General features: G+C 28.5%; 1 protein-coding gene across 2 annotated transcripts in view; it reads left to right on the plus strand.

Annotated features, from left to right (window-relative positions):
* The first annotated feature begins 678 nt into the window (after positions 1-678).
* The window catches only part of LOC129966385 (putative sodium-dependent multivitamin transporter), a 34,908-nt gene continuing 9,998 nt past the window's right edge, over positions 679-25,588 (plus strand). The window contains exons 1-8 of one of the 2 annotated variants that reach the window (XM_056080810.1): positions 679-802; positions 8,933-9,288; positions 13,045-13,110; positions 16,084-16,203; positions 16,453-16,604; positions 18,793-18,933; positions 20,675-20,810; positions 23,306-23,513. In XM_056080810.1, coding sequence (XP_055936785.1) covers positions 8,944-9,288; positions 13,045-13,110; positions 16,084-16,203; positions 16,453-16,604; positions 18,793-18,933; positions 20,675-20,810; positions 23,306-23,513 — 1,168 coding nt within the window. In that variant the 5' untranslated portion in view covers positions 679-802; positions 8,933-8,943. Of the gene's footprint in view, positions 803-5,393; positions 5,443-8,932; positions 9,289-13,044; positions 13,111-16,083; positions 16,204-16,452; positions 16,605-18,792; positions 18,934-20,674; positions 20,811-23,305; positions 23,514-25,588 lie in introns of those variants that run through there. The other variant, XM_056080818.1, reaches the window with a different exon arrangement.

Consider the following 25,588-nt stretch of genomic DNA (forward strand, 5'->3'; position numbering starts at 1 on the left):
CTAGTTTCATTTCTCTCCTTTTAATTCAACAAATTAAATCTGCTTTTTTGAACAGTTAAATTAAAAGATTTCCAACTTTTTCACTCCATCTTTCCTTTTTAGCGCTATGCTGTTTTCTAAACAAATTGCAAATTATGTAAAAGCAATGTCGTAAGAATAAGATAAAAGCAAATATGGTTGGGAAACTATTATATAACAATCATAATTTTAATTGAAAAGGATTATGCTTAACAGACGATTGAATAAAGTAAGTTATTTGATTCAACAGGTGTATTTATTTAAAAGGCATTTGAACGAACTCATTTTTATGCACAAAATAAGCCCATCAACATCTGCTGATGAGTAAATACAAAATAAAGAATCTTTGAATGCCTTTATAAACGAATTACTGCAATGCATTGAAATATTGACTGTGAGTTCAGCTTTTGTTAGCATTCATTGTCTTATATAAGTAACCATTGAAATGAGAAGACTAATTGGCGAAAAAGGAAGAAAACAGGCTCTCAAAACTAAAAGAATTCTTCTAATTATTAGAAGGAAGTAACCATATGCGTGATGTACCGTATACTCCAATTTTTTATACTGGTTATTTACTTCCACAAATTACTTACCTGTGCCAATTTTCGAAATGAATGGATTGAATACTATACGCTCAATACACACTGAGCCAATGCTGGAGGAAAACTTAATTTATAGTTGGTATAATTCGTTTTGGTTATATGAAATGCGGGCCACATTTTCGTCCAAATTCGATTTTCTAACTCAAAATTTAACTAAATGGTAGGAATTGTATGTCTCATAGGTAAGTAATTTCCATTTTTGACATGCTTATCGCAAATCGTGAATGCATTTTCAATAGAATTCAAGAAAATATTTGCTAAATTTTTTTTGTTGTGCGTGACATCTTCAGAATAAAAATAAAATGTTAATATTTGAAAATTTCTGAAATTTTTTTTCCATCTAGCCAAACATGATTTAGATAGTTCGCACTAGATAATGCAAAAGCATTATAAATATGAAAACTAGCTTTTTTGTCTATAACCAATGATAATATAAAAGACTTTTAATACAACGCTATTTCCAAATCAAATTTTTTAAAGAAGTAAGTTGAAAATTCATCAAAACTTATATTAAAAGTTAGCATAATACGTCAAAAATTCATCAGAATAATAAAAAAATAAAAACCACTTGTATTACATGAATTTCAAATGTTTTTAAAATCTTTCCTAGATTCCGCAGCTTTATTTATTTTTGTGTGTGTGTGTGTGTGTGTACACAGAATTCTTTTGCAGTTTTCTTTTAAAATCGCCCTAGATGAAAGTAGGCAAAGATGAAAGTCCTTGTAATTGTAATTCAACTCAAAAAGTTACAATTCAATTTTTTCTAATATTGTTGGGAATTATTCTGCCGGCAGGAATGCTTGTAAGACTGATCTAATTTGATCATCTAATTTGATTCTAATCTAATTTGATCTAATTTGTCTATGTGTACGGAAAAAAATTCTATTCGGAAAGGAAAAAAAATCTGTTTCGGAAAGAACATCTCCTTAAAAACTCAAAAGAGAGAGATTGAAAAAGAAAAGTGTGGCGGTGGTGGTGGAAGATTGTGAGCTAGAGCTTTTTTGCCCTTTATTCCCCTGCAGTTTCTTTGCAGAAATGTAAAAAAAAAGATTGTTAAAAAATGGAAATAGAGCCCAGCTTGAGACTTGAAAAAGATAAAAAAAGTAAAAGGGATTTCAAAACCAAATGGCTAGTAAATTAACACCCGAAAATTGAAAAAGGAAAAAATTCTCCCGTTTAGAAAAGTGCGAAACAAAAACACAAACAAGAAAAAACCCCAGCAAAATCATCCCAAAAAGTTTTTTTTTTTTTTTATGTCAAACTTACAGAACCACTTGCATCCCATTGCATCTTAATGCTCGTAGGATGAGCCTCAACTTCCAGTCTTTTTTCTTCTTCTTCCTGGGACTGGCTTAATTCACCTTGTTTAAGCATGTAGCATGTTGGCAACATTTTGCATTAACGTCTCAACAGTGTTTTTTTTTTTTTTTTGAAAATTTCAATAAGCATAGTTGTTTGTTGTTCTAATTTCTCTGTAATATTTTAAATGTTTACTTCAATTTTTTTGGTTTAAAGTTTTCCCCACATCATTAAAATATATTTGTTTTATCTGCATTGGTATAATTTGATTTTGAAGATTGTCGGAAGAGACATCTGGCCTCTCCAGACATTAAGTGGTTTTGCCATTTAAATTCTATTATTTGTCGTTCTCTGATGCAATGGGAACAAGATTTTGATGTCGCTGGGTGAGGACCCTGACAATTAACGTACTTTTCAGAACCTCGATATTGGTCATCGTGCGTTTCACCACATATTGTTTGTTGCAAATTCTAGTTGAATTCAGGAAACTGACAGTTCATACATTGTTTTAATTACTCTGTAAACTTCTGGTTTGTAAACCAAATCTTAATGAATTCTGGTAACGTGGTGTCATAATTGATAAAATAATTGTAACATAATTGTCACGAGAACAGGAGAAGAATCTCGAGTCGAGTTAAATTTTACAAATCTTTTCATTTCAATAGTTTCTATGTCATTATTGCATATGAGTTCCTGGGCCAATTTTTCCAAGAGGAGTTTGAGTGGGAATATCAAATATCAGAAATATGTCAGTCACATTTTCTCATTATGATATCGATCAAAAACGGGAGTATCAAGGATTTGGTCGGAGAAGAACCGAAGAAATTTTCTCGCAGTCTTGTTATAAGAAACATTGCAATAAATAATGAACATTGAATCTACCTAAAAAAGCTGAAAAAAACTAATTTAGAAAACCAAACTTGGAGAACTCACAGCACGAAACGTCCAGAAAATTCCAATGTATTCGTAATCCTTACTAACTTCCCACTCAGACTGTCAACATTTCCATTTTGATAAATTAAGAGAGATGCAAATCAGAGTTTACCAGTTTGACCGCGTTTAAATCCATCACACGAGAGGCATCATTAATGAAGAGTAGAGGAAAATGCATCAAACACTATTGAATCAATTATAAAAACTATTTCTGACGGATACACTTCTAATTTTAGATTTTTCTCCTTCCAAAGAGATATTTGCAAGACTGAAGATCGGCTTTGAACTCGATAGCCATTCTAAAATTTTGCAGCTTAAATAGACAAGCGAATTGAAGCACATAACAAAAGATTGAATGCAAAAAAAAAAAAAAATTCGTAGTACTTTTGACGTGGTCATTAACACTGAAAGAAAAATTATGAGAAATTATTATATCTTGCTAAGTTTAGCTCGTAAATGAAAAATTTAGCGTGTTCCACTTCAAGATGTTCAATACTAAGAAGGTACAATGTACATATTTCTAATCGTAATTCTGAATTGTTATCTGCTAGAAATAACCGAAATGTCTCAGAAATTTCAATTAAATTCTTTCGTAAATTTTGCTTTCAACAATGGCAAAAGTACGCAAGTAATAAATGTGATTAAACAGTGAAAAAATTTTAATAAAAAAGGAATTGATACAAATTTTATAAATTAACAGTGAAGAATTAATAAAAAAAATCAATAAAAATGGTATGGAAATAAAATTGGTGTCAATAAAAAGCAAATGTTCAAACTTTTCAAATGGCGTAAAAAAATTTTTTCTGCCTAAAATATTTCGAAATCATGGCTCAAAGGCATTAAATCTTTTTATCCCCAATTCATTCCTCTTTAAAATGATAGAGAGTTTCTTTTTAATAATTCAATTATTTTATCTAGGTACTAAGAAATAAGTATACTAAATTTTGTTTGATGCCATCAAAGATGTGAAATCGTATTTCTCAAAAAATAATAAACGAACCTTGAACTTTATATTTATTCATTTGAAATGCTATTTTAAGAGAAGGTTCCTTCGAAAGTAAAAATATATCTATGAATGAGGTTTATTGAACTGTTTACGATCATATTATTAAAAGCCTAACTACCTGTTTTCGTCAGCCAGCTGTTCATCAGCCAAACTGATTGTTCTCATCTAGCCATAGAATTCAATTTTGATCCATTAAATTTTACCATGATAGAATAAAGTTCTGTTTTAACTTAAACCAATTAACATTTAATTTTTAAAGTTGAGGTTCTGCCTGAATTTATTCATCGATATTTTAAGACAGTGAGAGAGAGACTGGCGATCAGTAACGCTATATGTCAAAAGCTTTCATATAAAATAAAGATTTGCAAAATTGGTACAGTATTTGTGATAAGGAACTTTGACGTGGTGTTCTGTCAAAAAATATGAACATTGCAATAATATTTTTAATAACTTCTCTGGAAAAGACACTTGATATCATACCTAAATATCATGAGCTTTCATATGAAACAGATATTAACCAAAATCGGATCAATGATTGGAATTGGGGGTTAATTTCATTTGTTATTTTATATAAACAGGTTATTTGCAGCTAATCTCTAGGCCTTTCATAAAATAATAATATTAATGAGTTCCTAATAATCAGACACATTGTTGAATAAATAGATAATACTGTACAAATAGACAATATTAGATTTGATAGGTAATATTGTACCAAATAGACAATATTAAACATTTAAGAGTAAAAAATACATCTGTATTTTTATAGTATGAAATATAGACCTATGCCAATTATGTTTAAATTTTGTTCTTAAATATGATTCTAAATAACAGAAAATTATCAAGGAGAAATTATTAATATACTGTGATTTGGATGCATTTAAATTCATATAAACAAACTTGAAACCTGAAAAGAAAAACTCTTTTTTGAAGATGCCCTAAATATCACGTCTAAAATCATGAGATTGTAATTTGATATTAAAAAATTGATAAAGCAACTTTCTATTTTGACATAAAATGTCCAAATAGTCAACATAGCGGCAATATATAAAAAAAGAAAGAAAAAAATAAATGATTTCAAACTATTTACATAAAATGTTAAATTTCGTATAAATTCAAAGATAATTTTTTTAATAAATAAATAAGTCTTTAAAATTTTTCATGTATATTCTAAAAGAATTAATTAAATATACAGATTTGTATTCCCCTTTGCTTAAAAAAAATTCTAATTTTGAAAAAAGAGAAATGAAAGATGATATGATTGTAACTTCTTTGATCCATTTGGTTGAGTGAAAACCAAATATATTTTGTATACTTCGAATTAAATAATTCGGCTTTTTGCCGGAATCATTAACTTCAGTCAAATAGCCATAACTTATAACAAACAAAGGAATAAATTTTGTATTATGTAATTCATACCCAAGAAATAATTCATTCCTTAAATGAGCCAATCAGCGAGGACAACGGACGTAATTTGCAAACAACTCCGAAATGAAGACCTGTTGACCTGTTACAAGGCATTTTATTTCTTTGGAGCTCTGTTATTCTCACATTCTTTTTTAAGAAAGAAATTCTATAAAGTATCAGGTAGGTGCTTAAGATTTACTTCTTCTAATATGAGAATTCTTCACACTTTTGTGCATGTATTCTGGATGGAAGACTTTGACAATTATCAGTAAATTTATTTTAATCTTATTTCGAAAAAACACTTTTCTATCGCAATAAATAGAACCGCCGTAACAAATATGATTAAGAATTCGTATAAAATTAAAGGTATTTATAGTTCGTCATTTAATGTACTGTTTTAGAATATTAATGAGATTTTGTTAATTTTGATTATTTCCCTTTTTCAATTAATATTTTTTGTTTCCTTTTTTTCTTTTCTATAGAAAGAAATATTTCATTCATTTATGTTGAAAAAAATATGCGTTTTAAATAAAATAAAAAATATATATATTCTTATTTCTTATTAAAAATTTGTTTATTACTTAAAAATATTACATTACATAAAATATTTAAAATAATTATATTTCTGTTTGTGTTTGTAATGATACGTTGTGCAATGTTAATATAAATGAAAAGAATATTAAACATAATTGATACATATATCATAATGGCTTATTAATGTTCTTTTTCCAATATAGGAGAACTTATTTAAAAAATGAAAAAAAGACTAAAATATCTGTTTCAACACAACAGTATAATAATTTTTTTATTCTGCTATTTATTTTTCCTGTCCTATTTTACTATTTAATATTTTTAATGGAATTAAAAAAGCATTGTTAATGAAAATAGGCATCTTGCAAAATTTATACTTTCCCTAAACAAGAATATTTATTATTCATAAAAGGTTAAGGCGAATTTGAATCTATATTCTATAAATAGTAATTTCGTTAAAATATTTTATAATAAATAGTATTTTAAAATATTTTTTTTAAAAAAATTACTAGAAAATTGTTCATGTGGAAAACATTTTAGAGCATTATATGAACCCACTCAACTGTTTAATATCTGGCATTCAACTCTTTATAAGCGCTTTAATCTAATATACTCTAAAAATTACTAACATAAGCAACTAAAAATAGTTTTTTTAAATATATTCGACCAATTTTTTTAATTTATAAGAAAATTGTATTAATTAGATTTTTTTATACTCCTTCGGTTTATTTCGTTTAGTTGAAACTATAATTATTATTTCAGATTGGTTATGTATAATATGTTTTTATCAATAAAACTGAATCATTAAACAATACTATTGCTTAAATTAGTAATACAGACTCTTTAAAATTATATTAATTTAAATACTAGTGTATTAAACTATTCATACAAATAGACCGTAGATTAAGAATTTAGTTAGCTATTATTTAATTATTTGTGAAATGATTTTTAATATCGAACTTTACAATTCTTATTGTGATATTATTATTTAAAATAGCACCTAAAGGAAATTTATCACATTCAGTTTGAAACTAAAAATTAGAAATTAGACTATTTTTCAAATTATATGGAACTAATCATTATTATAGAGATTCAGAAAAGTTTTAAAATACAAATAACTTAAAAATAAAAAAAAATATTTACTAAAATAAAAATAAGAACAATAATAAATCTTCTATCAACCAAAAATCTATAATTAAAGTGAAACTGAAATATTCTGTAAGGTATTAATGCGTCTGTTTCCTCTTTAAAATAATTTTTCCTTTTACCATCTCTTAAATACTACGTCATTGGATAGAATATTTATTCTTTCGTTACAAGATGCTATAACAGTTTCATCAAAATATTTTAATGATAAAATTAAGATGAGGTAAAGATAAACTTTATTGTTGTGGTTCGAAAATTAAACAGGTTGGATTTCGAAGTTTGTTTGAGTTCGAAAGATCGAATCAATTTATTTATAAGAAATTTAACATTTTATGTAAATAGTTTGAAATCCTTTCTTTTTTCTTTCTTTTTTTATATATTGCCGCTATGTTGACTATTTACACATTTTATGCCAAAATAGAAAATTGCTTTATCAATTTTTTATAGCTTTCATAAACTTAAATTCGAAAACTCGAATATGATAAGTAAAAAAGTTGATATTAAAGAGATAAATGTTGGTCTCAAAAAATAATTTTCATATGTTTATAGTTTTATATCATATATGAGAGAACTAAGGAAGCAGAGGAAATGGCACATTGCATAAAATGCCTTATTTTGTCTCATGCATTGATTGCTGGTGTAATTTTGGAAACAAAATATTCTATTATTTTAATTTTGTTTAAAGAATTAAGTGCTTCAATTTGTGAAAACAACAATTTGCAGTGTTTGAATTTTGAAAAATTGTTTCTCTAAATGGACTTATATAATTTTTATGTTGTTTTTCTACTCATTTAAAAATTTAATGTACTTATTAAAAATTTAATTATATTGTCTTGAAAATAAATACATTCTTACAAATTAAAGTTTTTGCTTTGTGAAAATAAGTTGTATCTTTTTGCAGATTCATAAAATCCTTAGGTGAACCAAACTTAGCAAAGTTTTTCCTTTTCAAAATATTGGTGTTAAAAGGTTCAACTGTTTAAAAGGTTGTGAGCTTATTGAGTTTCTGAACGTATTGCGACTTAAAATTTTAATGATTGTATACATATATCATTAAAATGCCTAGTCTCACCCGTAACTGAAATCTTTCTGAAGAGCGCCTTAGAGACAATGTGTCATTTTACAAAATGCAAACATCCTGTTTCAATCGATATTCATTGTCACTTAAAAGAACTTCTAACAAAGGGATTCAGCTTCCTTTTCTGCTAGATACCTAGTCATGTAGACATAGCTGGAAATGAAAGGGCTGATTGCGCTGCGAAAGCGGCTCTACATAATCTATCACGACCATGTACACATACTGATCTGTTTGCCACTTATGACAAGCTCATACTTCCTGTTTTCTACAGTTTGCAAGAATCCTGGGATAAAGAAGAATCTAATTAATTGCATTTTATGAAACCGACTATTGTTTCGGTTAGAGGGGCAGTTGTAGAGTTACCCAGACTAAGCATTAGTTACACTCGCCATACCCACAAACATCTTTTGTTTGGTCAGCGGGCAGCAATATGCTCAGACTGCAATATTAATATTATAGTTTTACACATTTTAATTCAGTGTTCTAAATTTCCTTCTCATTGTATGCGATTTTTTAATCCATTAACATTGGAGATGCCTGAATTGGTGGGAGAATACCCTCATAGGTATATCTTTGAATTTTTAAGAGCTATCTATACATTTTATCCATTTTATATAAGGTTTCAAAACATTTTCTTGGAATTTTTTCCGTAATTGGTCGTAATTTTAAGATCTATGTCCTTTAAACTTATTTTGCCTTGATTTTATAAGTTTAAAACCTTGTTTGTATTTTAACATTGAGGAAATGTTTTCTTTAAAAGATCGTATGGCAATATACACTTACCACTTATTTTGCCGCGACATGGTCAACGTTGGCTCTTGCAACATAAAAATCCAATACAATCCATTCACATCATACCTTTTCATTGTGAGACATATATTGTCGCAATTATTTCATATTTTTTTCTCTTTACAGTTATTTGAAAGATGGGTTTTGAAAAGGCTACATTAGGTATCTTGGATTACATTCTGATTACCATCATGCTTCTGATATCGTCGGGTATCGGATTGTACTTTCGATTTTCGGGCGGCAAACAGAAAACGACGAACGAATACCTCCTAGCTGGAAAGAACATGCCCATTCTACCTGTTGCTTTCTCTATCATGGCTTTCTATCTGTCCGCGATTTCAGTTATTGGAACGCCAGCAGAAGTGTACATGTTTGGAATTCATTTACTTTTTTCGAACATTGTTTACCCTGTAGGTGTATTGGCTGCGTCGTATGTTTGCCTCCCTGTCTTTTTCAAAATGGGTGCATGCACCGCATATGAAGTAAGTAAGTGATATGACAATGTGATTAAGAATATTTTTGTGAAAGAGGCAATTTAAATATCTTTAGATTTTCAAACTGTAAAATATATTTCAGTAACATTAGTAAACATATTTTTTTAAAGCTAAAGTCTACCATTTTATGAGTGTTAATTGAATTGGAAATTATATCATTAATGCCTATATATTTTTAGATTTTATTAAAAAATTCGTCGTAAATTGACTATCATACTTACGTAAAGGCTAAATTTGCGCATCTTATGAAGACACTGTCCGACTACAGTTGGTTCACCGAAATAAAAGTTATTAAAAATTTCAATTAATTACCTTGCTTTAATCAATTATTATGAAAAAAGTTTAAAAACTTCAAATTTTAATTTCAAATTATATAGTTAAGCTAATTACATAATTAGTTTTTTAACAAATCAAAATTTCAAAAATTCATTACGAGAGGGACATTTCCATCTTCTAAAGCATGTACTAGCCAAGTCTGATAAGATTGGGTCAAATGGCCTACATATACTTTATTTTACATAAATACGTTACACATGTACTATTAGTAGAGAAAAATTTAAATACAATTTTTTGTAATAAGTATACAGTAAGTTAATTTATAATTCTATATATCAGTTTAAAAATCTTTGAACAAATTATGTTCATTGTAGAATATTCAATAAAAATTCTTTTATGCATGGAATATTGAAGAAAGGTTAACGATTATACTATTATTAATTGGAAAACCAGGTTGCTATATTTAAATGTCTTGAAGAAATTCTGAAGAATCTAATGCAGTATCTTTGATATTAATTCTCAATGAATTTTTGTTGTGTAATTTCTTCTACCAAGAAATTATTTGGCCGAAATAGATTCACAAAAATGTAAATTTTCTAGATTTCTAAGGCTGTAAAATTTATCAACAGATAAATTTAATTTTGGATGCAAAGCATGTGTAAATCTTACATATGGCAGATAGAGTAAGTAATTGATGAAAAATTAAAAATTAACACATTACTTCGAATATTGACAGAAAAGGATTGCGAATATCTTGCTACATGAGATATTAAGTTATTTCTCATTTTTAACTATAAACTTTGAATATTTATAGAACTTAAAAAAAAGAATAATTCTAATTGATAGTTTTGAAGAAATGATAGAAAGTTTTTAATAAATGCTTCAATAATAAAATAAATATTAAATTAATTATGTTATTATTTTCAGATAATTTATTTGGATATAGAGCTTAAGACGAGAGTCATAGTTTGTAGAAATTTTCTAACAATTGTTAGAATTTCACATTCAGGATCACAAACAATACATCACGACATAAAATATTGATCAAGAAAGAAGTATATTTGAAGTAAAATGCCATCAAAATGTGTATTTCTAAATATTTGGTCAGGCATCAGGGTGTTAAAAATAAAAAAAATAAGGTATTCAACTTAAGATTTTTTATATATCACTTTATAGAGCAAAACCATTCGTCATCATTCCTAAACGAAGCGTTAATTCCTAAGTGGGGCATATCAAATGATAGAATCAAAATCCTTGGATAAATAAGCAAGGAAGATCATAATTTTACTGCATATCTTACTTTTTTTGGGGAAGGAGCTATAGCTGTGTTGATTTTTTTCTCAAAAAGGAAACGGACTTTCTTTGGGAAAGGCACATGTGCAAGTCAATTATGACCATTTTGTTATGTGCCACAGATCACATTATATTATCGTGGCACTTCAATCAGATCCAGAATATCCGAGATAGGCAAGGGTTAAATTATTTATGAATATATAATTTAAAAATTTTAGCGTTATATATAGCTTGGTATTTTTACTTACGAAATTAATAGACATTCTCTTTGCTCGTTTAATCAATCAATATTTTAAAAAAATTAATTTATTGTTTTCAGAAAAACGTGTTGACCTAGAATATCAACTTATCTGTAATCGTTTTTTTTTTTTTAAATGTAGTATACCACCGAATTTGCATATATTAGGGTTTTTATCAAGTGAATGAGTATTTATATATGGAAAGACTTACTGAAAAAATTACATGTAAAAAGAAGGCTGTATCACAATATACAATTCATCATGTTGAGTTGTACATCCTAGAGATCTAACTTAATATAGAAGAGCTATAATAAGTTTATTGAATTGTGCTCCCTGAAGAAGTCCAATACTAACAATGGATTGGTAATAAGATTCTATCTGGTGAACCCCAAACAAATGTGATCAGGTGAAGCCTCTTCTGTAAAACACTAGGGGCAGACTTCAAAGCGCTTAGAATATTTTATAGTTCCAAGGTGCCCACTGAGAAAACGAAAAACAGTAGTTTGATCCTCCTAATACAATCAAGAGTCAGAAACCCCCCTGGACAACTACTCTTATACTATTGGTGCATTGGTGGGGCAAGAAAAATGACAATTCGTTATAATGCATCCTTCAATGCAGAATATGTTTGATAATTAACAATAAGTTCATGTTGTCGATGTACAGTTTAGTTTCCTTGGGAAAAAAAGATTAAGATAAAAAAGCTTCATAAATCTGTAAACTTTTGACGCAAATATTATAATTTTGGATAAAAGTGATGAAATGTTTTGTGCCTGGATATCAAGAAGGAATACCTTCCTTATTTTGAAGAAAATTAACTAGTTTTTTTTTTTTTTTTTGCTTTAATATTAGACTTTTTTTCTCAACCAGCTGTTTCACGAGATTAGTTTGAGATCCTAAGTACGTTTGTTGAAATGAAAGAACATCGTGAGTGAGCAACTGGTGACTTAATAAAGTGGATATTTCCTTATTGCACAAGCTACAAGAGAAACAGTCTTTCCTATCGATTTATTACCAGACACTGTTTGGAAAAATTACAGAAACATGTACGAAGGAGAGTGAAAAAGTAAAGGGGCATTTGCAAAAAAAGTGTAGTGATAAAAATCATAAAAAAACTAATGATAAAAAACCGAAACAGAAATTATTTTTCCACATAACCACCCTGAACTTCAAGGCACTTTTCCTAGTGTTTCTCAAGTTTTTTTGATTTTCTAGGGAATAGAGTTTTTCGGTTGTATCTATAACTAGTTTTGCCTCATCAATGATTGATTCAATAGTTGTAAATTTTCTTCCCCTCAGTGTTTCTTTCAATAATCCAAATGTATGAAAATCGCTTGAAGCAAAGTCTGGATTGTACGGAGGTTGTTACAGTACTTCGAATTCCAACTCCTTATTATTTAGTCCGGCCAAAAGGCACAGTGGGGCGTATCACTTTCTTGCTGAATAAGCTGAACTATGAGTGATATGTAAATTATTGGCGATTTCGTCTACATTAATTCATCTGCTTTCCAACACCATACTCTCAATGACTTTCAAATAGTCTCCAGTATTTGACGTCGATGGCTTGTCCGATTTTTCTTCTTTACATAAAGTTCTTCCCTGCTTGAAACTCTCGTTCCATTCGTTGATCTTGTTTCTCGATAAACAACTGTCACTGGTGTGCTTACATTCGACGAATAATTTCGACTTCCGCAAACAAACACCGAATCATTGCCCTAATTTCTTCCTAAGTATGACATGTTGCATGGAAGTGCTGCGGATTACAGTAATTCGGCGCTGGATACTAGCAGTGTTACAAAACCCTGGAAAGAGAAATTGCAAAAGACCATTTAATTTTTGACTTACTTCAGGTTTATTCCAATACAAACATACAATGCATTACCATAAATTTTTAATATTTTTTCTTTAAATTTCTGTTTCTTTTTTATATTTATAGTACTTAGAAAAACGATTTGGAAAATTGACTAGAACTTTTACTTCTGTGGTGTTCATTTTGCAAACGGTAAGTATAATTATTTTTTCGAAAAATGTGAAATATTTTTCCTGAGAATCAATAAAATGCATGATAAATTTGTAAAATTCATGATGATTTGTTAGTAATGATATTGTCATTTTTAAATCAACACTATTAAATTTTGGCATTCAAAATGCACTGGTAAATCATAAATCTTTAATTGTTATCATTTCAAGCCATATTTAGGATACATTAATGAGTTAAATATTTGTTGAAAGTTTCAGTCAATAAAAAATTGCTGTAAAGCACATTTGGATTGGAATAATTGTAAGCATATGTCATCGGACAAATTCGGTAGTGTAATAATCATCGCTCTCAGTTCATAAAAGACATTTAAATAATTATAACTATTTGACGTATTTCTTTTGAAAAAAAAAATGCAAAACAAAAATAAGTGATATTTCCTCCATTACAACTAATATAAAGTTTAATGTAAACAAGCACATTGGTTACACTCTTATGACTTGGTATTTAAAAAAAAGTAACTATTTAAAATGCGCACTGCACATTTCAAGGCAATGTCTAACCGCACTCGACCCAACATCGTGTGCACTTCTACAAAGCTAGTTTGTATACGAAAAGAGAAGCTAGTATGCATAAGAGCAACTAAATTATTTTCTAACTTACCAACCGATATATCTTTGGATATCTTTAGTGGGAAAGTTCAGACAAGTCAGATTTGTTCATCTTGGCAGCCATATAGCTAGATTTACATGTTGTACGAGAAATCAAGATATTCTCTATTTTTAAGAAGATTATAAGAATGGCTCTTTCTATGCATAAATGGCACATGCCTATAGCCCAATTCTTTGGTATATTTATAGGTTGTAATTTTTAATTTTCAAAATTAATTGTTTCCTCCCCATATTTTGTCTTACATTCTCTCTCTCTCTTTCTCTTTTTTGTGTGTGTGTGTGTGTGTTATAAAATATCCCGTGCCGGGAATTTCCAGTATTCCCAGTCAGTTGAATGTATATACATGGAAAAATTTATGAAGAAGAAAAAAAATTGTTAAAATTTACATATAATGCACAAAATAACAATACAACAACTATATACAATACAATAATGAGAAAGGGAGTGTTAAGTGGTAAGTATGAGCCAAAGAATTTTTATGAAGTGAATATTTCTTGAAAAATTGTTTCATAAATGAAGTAGACAAAAATTTATTCAGAGCTGATCTGGGGAGATCAAATCATCATCATTATCTTGCAGAAGCAGCACAAGATTTTCAATTTTGATTTCGGACATCTTCTTTCCCATAATGTTGATCCACAAGATTTGTTCGAGGTCTTGATTTACTGAGGTGCAATATAATTCATTATCCTTACACCGGATGTGACGTCACGCTTTTTAATTTTGCATGATTTTTGAAAATTATGCTTCACCAAGGAATGGTGCTTTAACCATTTTTTTTGTGTGCTTAGGGCAAGAATTATTGATTTGCATAGTTCATACGGTTGCATTAATACTCTGTATAAAACGATTATGCACTCTTTTATTCATGCTGCATGGATTTTTAAAGCTATCCATGTGAAATCTATAGGTGGGCGGATTTCCTGGCATTTATGTTACCCTATTGTTAATTTGCATGTTGCTTCACCTTAACCGTAATGCTATCCGCTAATTCTTTGGCATTGAATCGTTTCATATCTCTGTATGATTTTGACTCTTGTTCTCAAACGTTTCATAATATTCCTCTCTGACGGTAGAAGCTTCAAATTTTTAAAACAAATTTCTATGTAAAACTTGTTTGTCATGGTCTGACTAATGAACAATTAAAGTTTATTCAATCTGAGAAATTTTTCTCGTGGTAGGTGCTTCAAGATTTTAAAATAAATTTTCATGTAAAACGTATTTGCCATGATCTGACTAAGGAATAATTGTAGTTTGTTCAAACTGAGCAGTTTTTCTTCCAGCATGATTGTCCTTCATATAAAAATGACCTATTAATGACAAAAATAAAATTCTTTTTATTGGCCGTAAGAGTTCAAGAATAATGCGAAACGTTACATTAATTCATGTAGGTGATATGCAGAGTTGCAAATGAAACAAAATGATTTCAAAATCGTAGTTTTATGTGATTATATAATATTCGTTTTCATGAGTTTGATGAATGAATAATCCATTTAGCGAATGTCTAGATGGTTAATCTAATTGATGACTTTCAATTCGTTTGGTTCTTAGCTTGTTGATGCACTAATCTGATGCAGAACTTTTAGATGATAACAATGGATTGTGCTTGCACTTATTTTGTTGAAACTTTATTTACACCCCTCGAGGTCCAAAGTTTTCTGACCAAGGGCGCTGTGTCCCCCTCTGGGTTTTGCTTATCTTGAAAAGTATTGCTGTGTCCGTTGTAGAGTCTTGTTTTGCACGTGGTAATGTCATGTTATTGTCTTTGCGCGCTTTCCTGTATAAATGCTGTGTGTTTCTGTTTCCTGCTGTGTGTGAATAAAATGTGAAAAATGCACTAGTTGCCTCAGTTCCTTTCTGACAGGTAAGAGCTTTTAGAATCATCCCATTGGCTATTCAATTGAAGTCTAATCACCTTTAATGTTGTAAGATACTGAACTGAAATATAGTATTTCTGAATATTAAAACCTCAGCAAAATTGAATTTTAAAATTCTCTGATCACTAAGCATAGGTAAGCTATCAATTCTTAGAAAAGAAGTGGAATTTTTAATATTCTGCAGTATCTAAACGAAGTTATTATTTAGTTTCAAATATTAACACACTTTAGAATTTTATTTGCATTATAAATACACTTTAAAACAGATCACTTATGAGTAAAAATTAAATTTATTACGAAAATAGGAAAAGAATGGATATCTCATTTATTATTTCTTAGCTCTCCTCTTATATGTGGTTGGCCGTCTTTTCCACATGAAGTCACTTCTAATTTCAGAAAAAATGGATTATGAAAAAATTATTTTTCATATATTTGATTTTATTTCCAGATTCTTTATATGCCTATAGTTTTATACGCCCCAGCTCTCGCTTTAAGTGCTGCGACGAATTTATCTACATGGACATCTGTTTTATCTGTGGGTACGGTTTGCACTTTTTATTGTACTTTGGTAAGTAGCATTCCTCTCAAAAATTTGCGTAATTCTTATGAATTACTGAAAGCAGTAAATATTCACTTCATATAAAACTTATTTATTATTAATTAATTATAAAGCAGGGCTAAAAAGTGTAGATTGTCATAAGGTGTATATCAGAATGACTGACACTGAAACTGAACTAAATAATTATGAAAATTCATCTGTGGTCTGATAAAGAGTTGAATGAAATAAGTTTTGATGCTTAATGCAATTGTATTTCAGGGAGGGATGAAAGCTGTGCTGTGGACTGATTTGTTCCAAGCGTTGCTCATGTTCATTGGAATCTTCGCAGTTCTTATCACAGGATTTTCGAATATTGGATTCAGCGAAGTTTTCAGAGTTGGTTATGAAGGTGGCAGAATTGTTGTGCCAGGGTAAAATCCTCTTTTATGAATCCAATTTTTACAAGAAATATAATTTGGAATAAAATTTCAAAAATTTTCTTTGAGAATTATAATAAACATATTAGAGCCACAAAAGAATACCCTCACTCTATGGATCATCATCAAAGGATATGTATATATGTAACTGAAAATGAAAAAAAAATATTCTTATTCATGGAAAAGGAAAAATCGATGTTGAAAATTTAGTTCGAATTTTCCAGAAGCTTCATAATAAAGAATTTATTATTTTTCATTTCGAATATAATAGAAATAAAAAGAATTGCGAACCAAATCAGCATTCTAAATTCCTTGTTAAATTTTTGAAACTGATGGAACCAAAAAGCATTGATAAGAAGATTATATTAAGGCAGAATGATAAGATATCTCTGCAATAAAATTTTGCTTCTCTGGGCTATTTAAAAAAGCATCGTGGAACCATAGGTTTATAATTATAAATAGATTATGGAAATTTTAAGAAGTCGTAAAAGCTACTCACGTTATTTTATTAAAAGTAATATTATTGTCTTGGAAAATGTAAAATGTTAATAAAGATCGAGGACAATTATGTTGAACTAGCCGGCTTTGGTGACCAGCATGGTCTCCAAGATTATATTTTTTTAGGCTATTAAACGATTAATGTGAAATGCATTTTTTTTTAAATTTCAGTTTGCTTTATATGATTTAAAATTATGACTTTAACTAAATCATTCTGCAATAAATTATTATGGGCACAAATTAAAAGTGTATAAATTATGAAATATAAGTGAAAGCGAAAATCCTATTTCGGAATCTTAATTTTATCTTAATTTTAACACTGACGAAAGCACGCGGTTGTCTATTTTGATGCATGAGTTTGAATTTCATAACATTAAACAAGCAACTGAAATTAGCATTACTCTTAGACAGCTTTTTCCAAACCAAACCTAACATTAAAAGCATTGCGACATTAAAAATGAAACTGGAAGAATTTATCAAAAGTAAAAGGAAAAAAAACTGTACAGAAATGAAATCAATATTATTAACAAAGTAATTTTTTTAATTTTAAGATAATGCCAAACACTTTTGGGTTATCTTAATAAGTTTGAAAGTCCTCCATTTCCACAGGAAACCATCAGAGTATCCATAATGATTGTCAAGACCATTTCCATTCTCGATTAAAAAATTTTTAGACTGATGCTTATCTTTTAATTTATTTCACAGCTTCTGACTGAATAAAGCATTTGACACGGCGAGCAACATTTTAATATAATAATTTTATTTAATTAGCGAAGTGTTAAATTAGGTGAAGCTGTAAAAACGCTGAATAAAGCAGTTTGCTGAAATTTTCGCACCTCGATATGTTTACATTTGATTGCTACCATTCCTTAACAAGAGGCGATTTCTATGCCTGCCACGAACCTTAGTATTATATATATATGTGTGTGTGTGTGTGTGTGTGTGTGTGTGTGTGTGTGTGTGTGTGAAGTGCTGACAGATCTCGTATCCTGTATGGCGCCATGTTGCGTCACGTCATTAATCACGTGATGTTTACCCGCCATTATTGGCAGACGAGAGTTGGGCAGTGAGTCTGTAAGACGTACAGCTCACGCTCATGTATCTTTATGTGTTTTATGTTAGTATAGTAATGTTTTGTCCTTTAATTATAATAAATATATTTTCGTATTAATGCCTTTCCCCACACACACACACATATATATACATATATATATATATATATATATATATATATATATATATATATATATATATATATATTTCTCTGCGTGTGTGTGTGTGTGTTAAAAGATTCCATTTTGCTAAATTCATTCCCAAGTATGTTTGAATAAATTAATTATTTATCGTTTATTTTAAATTCATATCAGAATGTGCAATGCTTACACCAATTATAACAATAATTTTTGTTATAATTGGTGTAAATTTTTATTAATTATTATTTATTATTCTTATAATTGGAGAATTAATTAATAATTGCACCAATTATTAATACAATCTATGTAACAAAAAGACGGAATTAAGAATTAAAATCTAAATGCATTAATATTCCTTACAATTTTATCTAAAGAAATTATTTGAATATTTCAAGATTACTGATAGATTTTGATTATATCTGAAAAATATGTTTATGAAATAATGTTGTGAGTTCTTTAGATTTACTAATCTTTTTTACTGCCTTTTTCAGGTTTAGCCTAAATCTAACTGAGAGATATACAATTTGGAATGTCTTTTTAAAAGGTTTTATTATGTCGTTAATAACCTTTGGTGCAAATCAAATTCAGATTCAGAGATTGCTTACATTGAAAAACATTTCCCGCTGTCGAAAGTAAGAAAAATTTTCTGAAAGTTATAAAAAAAGGATTTATTTAAATTTTCAGTGTGCATATATTAATAACTTTATTCTGATTTTAGCTTGATGCATTCTTCATTTTTTTAGCTTGATGGATTACAAAGATATAAAACTATACTATTTAGAAATGGAAATGCCTTTTCACATAATAATGTTAAAACTATGAACTGTAAAGTGAGCAATTATTTTAAAACGATTTTTAAATTCGTTGACTTATTTTCATCAAACGTTTACAGGAATGTTATCGTCTCGATACGATAACATAATTTTGATCTCAATGGCTTAGACGGTTTTGTTTGGATGTTCGCCATATAGCTCTTCTCTTTGACTTGTGGGATTTATGATACGAATTACACATGATTCTTCTGCTTATGGATGGATTAATAGATAATCAAATCAACAAAGTATTTGGTTCAAGTTTTGACGCAGCTCCGCAATCTAGGAATAAAAATTACATAATAATTTTTTTTTAGTTTTCTTTAGCATTTTCTTTTAGCTTCTTTAGCACTTTTTACTTTCTATATTAAGTATTTAAAGAGGAAGTATTATAATTAACAAAAAAAAAAATTCGAACTCGTGATTTTGACGAATCTTCACTGTACAGATCTCTCTCAGTTCGAAAAACAGAGTTTCGGCATCATGCCTGTCTGTGACAAAAATAACTCCAAAAAGTTTTGAGCTAGATGGATGAACTTTGGTATATGATCTTTATTAGAAATTTCAAGATTTGATCGAAATTTGAAAGAAATACACTAAGAAAAATCTATCTGTCTGGTTATCCGAATATAAATTAAAACGAATAAAGCTAAATGGATAAAATTTATTTAAAATCTAAAATGTAGATATATATATATAAAATTTGGAACCAAATGAGTCAAAAAGTTGATCTTCTATAGAATTGTATTTTTACAAGCAAGTAAACGATATAACTCAAATACACAGTGAGTTAAATATATACAATTTGGTATGTGTTATTGTGACTAGTTCCGTGTCAAATTTTGATTTTAATAAGACTAGAAAAGGATGTACAAAATATACATTAGTTTTATTGGTATTTTATTTTAAGCACATCTCAGCAATTAATCGACACTGGAAACAATGACAAAGATAGCATTCCTCAGGCAAATGGTGTTCATTAATGTTGAATACATATGACTAGTAGTTCAAACATACACTTATTAGAGAAAGAATATTTTATTAAAATTTATGAGAGAATATACAGTTAATTATTGGAGTAAACTGAAAGGTTTTGAGGAGACAATTCTCATTGGTTGAGTAATTGAGTCAATATATGCGCTAATAAAAATAGCTGCAGAATGTCAGATTTTGAACAGATATAATCCAAGTATTCTACAAAAACATAAATTACATATAATGATAGAATCACGGCAGAAATTTTAATCATCTGTATATTAAGGCATGTTTATACAAAGGTAAGCCAATAAACAAATATAATTTCAAATACACTTTTCCTTTAGGACTCAGAGAAGTCTAAAATTTAGAGATTAATCAAATTCTCAAATTCGAGTATTTGGTTGATGATATAATGGCTCTCGAATGTAAATCTTATACATTTTTAATGATGTTACAGGTATGAACTGTTTACATTAAAGTTAATTTGAATTCTAATAATAATCATTTATATTGGTATAAAATATATTTATTTGAACAGTAGAGGAGCATCTTTCATTAATTTATTGTGAATACCCATTTTCAGAACACTTTATTTGGGCATTGCTTTTTACACTTTGTTTCACGGCTTCACCTATATTGTTGGCCTTGTGATCTACGCACATTACAATAAATGTGACCCCCTTACAGCTCCTAACAAACCCATATCTGCTGCAGATCAGGTACAATATATTTTCATTATAATAATGCTACAATAATACCTATCTTTTGAATAATTTACTAACGATTATGAATCATTCCTTTTTTACAATGGGAATCATACCGAAATCACCGTAACTTCTTTAAGTTTTTATTAATGATTAAACTATCTTAAGTGACTTTCTCTATAAGCAGAATACAAAGGGGATAAAATTCAGTGCTAATATGTCTTTACAACACATAATGATCCATTGAGAAAAAAATTTTCTTGTATAAACCAGTCATATTTGGCGAAAAATTAATTCCTGGGAATATTTGCTGTGTTTTAATTTGAGTAAATGTTCGTGTTATAATTGAGTTTAATGTTCTTATTTCCATCTACAAAGTATTTTCAAACATCAAATTTTCGTAGACTTTAAAGCCAAATTATTTCAACACCTTTACATTTGTTCTATTTATTGAATAAATAAGCATTCCTAATGGAATCAAGTTTCATGATATCGGAACACTATTCAAAATATAAATTCTGAGTTTCCACATTGGTTTTCTCATTATTGAAATTTCACATTCTTGTTCCTCATGTAAACTGTGTAAATATTTAAAGAACTTTTTTACTTTAGCTTTCAAAAATGGAAAGAAAATTAAGCGATTAAATATTTGACGCAATTTTCTACTTTAGTTTCCAAAAATGGGAAGAAAATTAAGTTTTTATATATTTGATAAAATTTTCTACTTTAGCTTTCAAAAATAGGAAGAAAATTAAGCGATGAGATATTTGGCGAAATTTTCTACTTTACCTTTCAACAAAGGGGGGGAATTAAGCGTCTAAATTTTTGACTACATTTTATACTTTAGCTATCAAGAATGGAAAGAAAATTAAGTGATTAATATTTGATGACGTAATGAACATTATCTGAAATTCTTACCATAAAATAAAATTGAGGAAAATAATCGCATAATAATGTAATTGGTATCATTTTAAAAAGATCTCATTTATTAAATATTATTTTTGGAACTTATTATTGGAAAACTTCATATCTTATTTTCAGGTTTTAAAGCATGGGCATTTTAAAACGCTTCAAGGGAAAGCAATTTTGAACAACATTTGATATTTGTAAATTGAACTGTCTGAACTGTAAAGCTCCAGGATCACAAAGATAAACAAGCAAAATGCATAAACATTAGACATTTTTAATACAGATAGAGATCATTATCATTTATTTTTAATCGTTATTTAGTTTTTTATGTGGATAAATGCTCTATTAACATACTCTTTCAAAAAGTAAGAGTAAACGTGAAGTTAATTTTGGAACTTTGATAATTCAATAATTTACTTAGGATTATTTTAAGGATTATTTTAAAGGATTATTTTAAAAATTCCATAACGTATCATCATTCCATTAACGTAATGGCATTAAACAGATATAGAGGAACCAAAAGTATTAGTGAGGAGAATGCAAAATAATAACACCGTGAGTTTCCTAAAATGTTAAGCGATATCTATATTTTATCATGATAAATGTGTAATAATTCTTCAACCTTTATAAAATTATATTAAAATATCGATTAATTTATTGTATTATTTTTGAGCTTTTACATACTGCGCCAAAATTCAAATTTGTGAATTTAATATTTCTTATGTCAAGAAGAATTTTATTTAAATTGTTCAATTAAATACCCGTGTAAATGATTAATTTAAGTGGATTTTCCCCTCTATAAATTAGATTTTCCTTCATCTTCCGATTTAAAAAAAAGTTAAAGCTTTTTTTTTCTATAAAATCAAGAATTTTAAATTTTTTAAAATTAACTTCAGTTTTTTTATAAGTTAAAATAACAATGCGTTTAATAAGTACTTTCTATGACAGCATATATATATATATATATATATATATATATATGGTTAGATTATATAGAAGAACTTTTTTTGCAATTTTTTTGATAGATATGGTATCAAGCAATTTGAAAAAAAAAATAATAATTAAATAAAGATATTTAAAATAGAACTGATATACCGGTCATATCGCTAGTAATGATTTTTGAAATCACTTTTTAAAATTTGATCTATAGAAGATGTTATTCCGCGGATATTTCATATTTTGCAGACATTTTATTCTTAAATTATTTCACTAAATTATGCTCATGAAATTGATAAAAACCTACTCAATTATCACAAACAACAAAATATCACAAAGGAAATTTTGAAAGTTTGGGAATTAGCATAGTAAATATAAGAATGTTAAAATTATACATTAGAAAAGTTTGAACTAAGTAAACTGGAATATTATGTAAGATATAAAGGCCCATTCTAAGAGATTAAGCAATTCTAAGAGTCGATGAAATTTTCTGAATTATACTTTCATCTAGAATCAATCTCAAGACTGATCCAGATACACTTTTCAAACAAATAAATAGCAAATTTAAGCTCACAGTAAATTATATATACACTTAAGTAATATACTATTATTTATATTTTTTGATTCGATAACTTTTTATTTATTTATTTTATTTTTATTTTCAGCTTTTGCCGTACTATATGATAAATGTCCTGGGTGCCATTCCTGGATTGCCTGGTCTTTGCATTTGTGGAGTGTTCGGTGCTGCTCTCAGCACGGTATCATCCGCAATGAATTCTCTGTCCGCTGTCACCATACAAGATCTAGTGAAACCTTTTCTCAAGTACAAAAGATATTCGGAAAAAACGATGACGCTCTTTGCCAAAGTTTTAAGTTGGTGAACATACGTTTTCTTTTGTTTTTCTTTTATTGATTTTAATTTTATTTCAAATGCTTCAAATCACCATTTTACTATGTAATTAAAATAATTTCTTGTCAGGAAATTAAAATGAAGAGTGCATAAAAATGTCATGTCAAAAGCAATCGATGCAAAGCTTTGCTTTTGTATTTTCTTAAAATATAAGCATTTTGAGCAACATCATTTTTGAAAACAGCATTCATCTTAATGTTTCGTATATAATTAAATACATTTGTTACGAAATACTTCTAATTCCTGATTTTGTATTTCGTAATATTGTAGAGAAACTCTCTCTCCAACCATGCTACTTATCCGATTAATGTTTCGCATATAATGAAATACATTTGTTACGAATTACTTCTAATTCCTGATTTTGTATTTCGTAATATTGTAGAGAAACTCTCTCTCCAACCATGCTACTTATCCGATTAATGTTTCGCATATAATGAAATACATTTGTTACGAATTACTTCTAATTCCTGATTTTGTATTTTGTAATATTGTAGAGAAACTCTCTCTCCAACCATGCTACTTATCCGATTAATGTTTCGCCTATAATGAAATACATTTGTTACGAAATACTTCTAATTCCTGATTTTGTATTTCGTAATATTGTAGAGAAACTCTCTCTCCAACCATGCTACTTATCCGATTAATGTTTCGCCTATAATAAAATACATTTGTTACGAATTACTTCTAATTCCTGATTTTGTATTTCGTAATATTGTAGAGAAACTCTCTCTCCAACCATGCTACTTATCCGATTAATGTTTCGCCTATAATAAAATACATTTGTTACGAATTACTTCTAATTCCTGATTTTGTATTTCGTAATATTGTAGAGAAACTCTCTCTCCAACCATGCTACTTATCCGATTAATGTTTCGCATATAATGAAATACATTTGTTACGAATTACTTCTAATTCCTGATTTTGTATTTTGTAATATTGTAGAGAAACTCTCTCTCCAACCATGCTACTTATCCGATTAATGTTTCGCATATAATGAAATACATTTGTTACGAAATACTTCTAATTCCTGATTTTGTATTTCGTAATATTGTAGAGAAACTCTCTCTCCAACCATGCTACTTATCCGATTAATGTTTCGCCTATAATAAAATACATTTGTTACGAATTACTTCTAATTCCTGACTTTGTATTTCGTAATATTGTAGAGAAACTCTCTCTCCAACCATGCTACTTATCCGATTAATGTTTCGCATATAATTAAATACATTTGTTACGAATTACTTCTAATTCCTGATTTTGTATTTCGTAATATTGTAGAGAAACTCTCTCTCCAACCATGCTACTTATCCGATTAATGTTTCGCATATAATGAAATACATTTGTTACGAAATACTTCTAATTCCTGATTTTGTATTTCGTAATATTGTAGAGAAACTCTCTCTCCAACCATGCTACTTATCCGATTAATGTTTCGCATATAATGAAATACATTTGTTACGAATTACTTCTAATTCCTGATTTTGTATTTCGTAATATTGTAGAGAAACTCTCTCTCCAACCATGCTACTTATCCGATTAATGTTTCGCCTATAATGAAATACATTTGTTACGAATTACTTCTAATTCCTGATTTTGTATTTTGTAATATTGTAGAGAAACTCTCTCTCCAACCATGCTACTTATCCGATTAATGTTTCGCCTATAATGAAATACATTTGTTACGAAATACTTCTAATTCCTGATTTTGTATTTCGTAATATTGTAGAGAAACTCTCTCTCCAACCATGCTACTTATCCGATTAATGTTTCGCCTATAATAAAATACATTTGTTACGAATTACTTCTAATTCCTGATTTTGTATTTCGTAATATTGTAGAGAAACTCTCTCTCCAACCATGCTACTTATCCGATTAATGTTTCGCCTATAATAAAATACATTTGTTACGAATTACTTCTAATTCCTGATTTTGTATTTCGTAATATTGTAGAGAAACTCTCTCTCCAACCATGCTACTTATCCGATTAATGTTTCGCATATAATGAAATACATTTGTTACGAATTACTTCTAATTCCTG

This window comes from Argiope bruennichi, chromosome 1 (genome assembly GCF_947563725.1).
Source record: "Argiope bruennichi chromosome 1, qqArgBrue1.1, whole genome shotgun sequence".
Classification (NCBI taxonomy): Eukaryota; Metazoa; Arthropoda; class Arachnida; order Araneae; family Araneidae; genus Argiope; species Argiope bruennichi.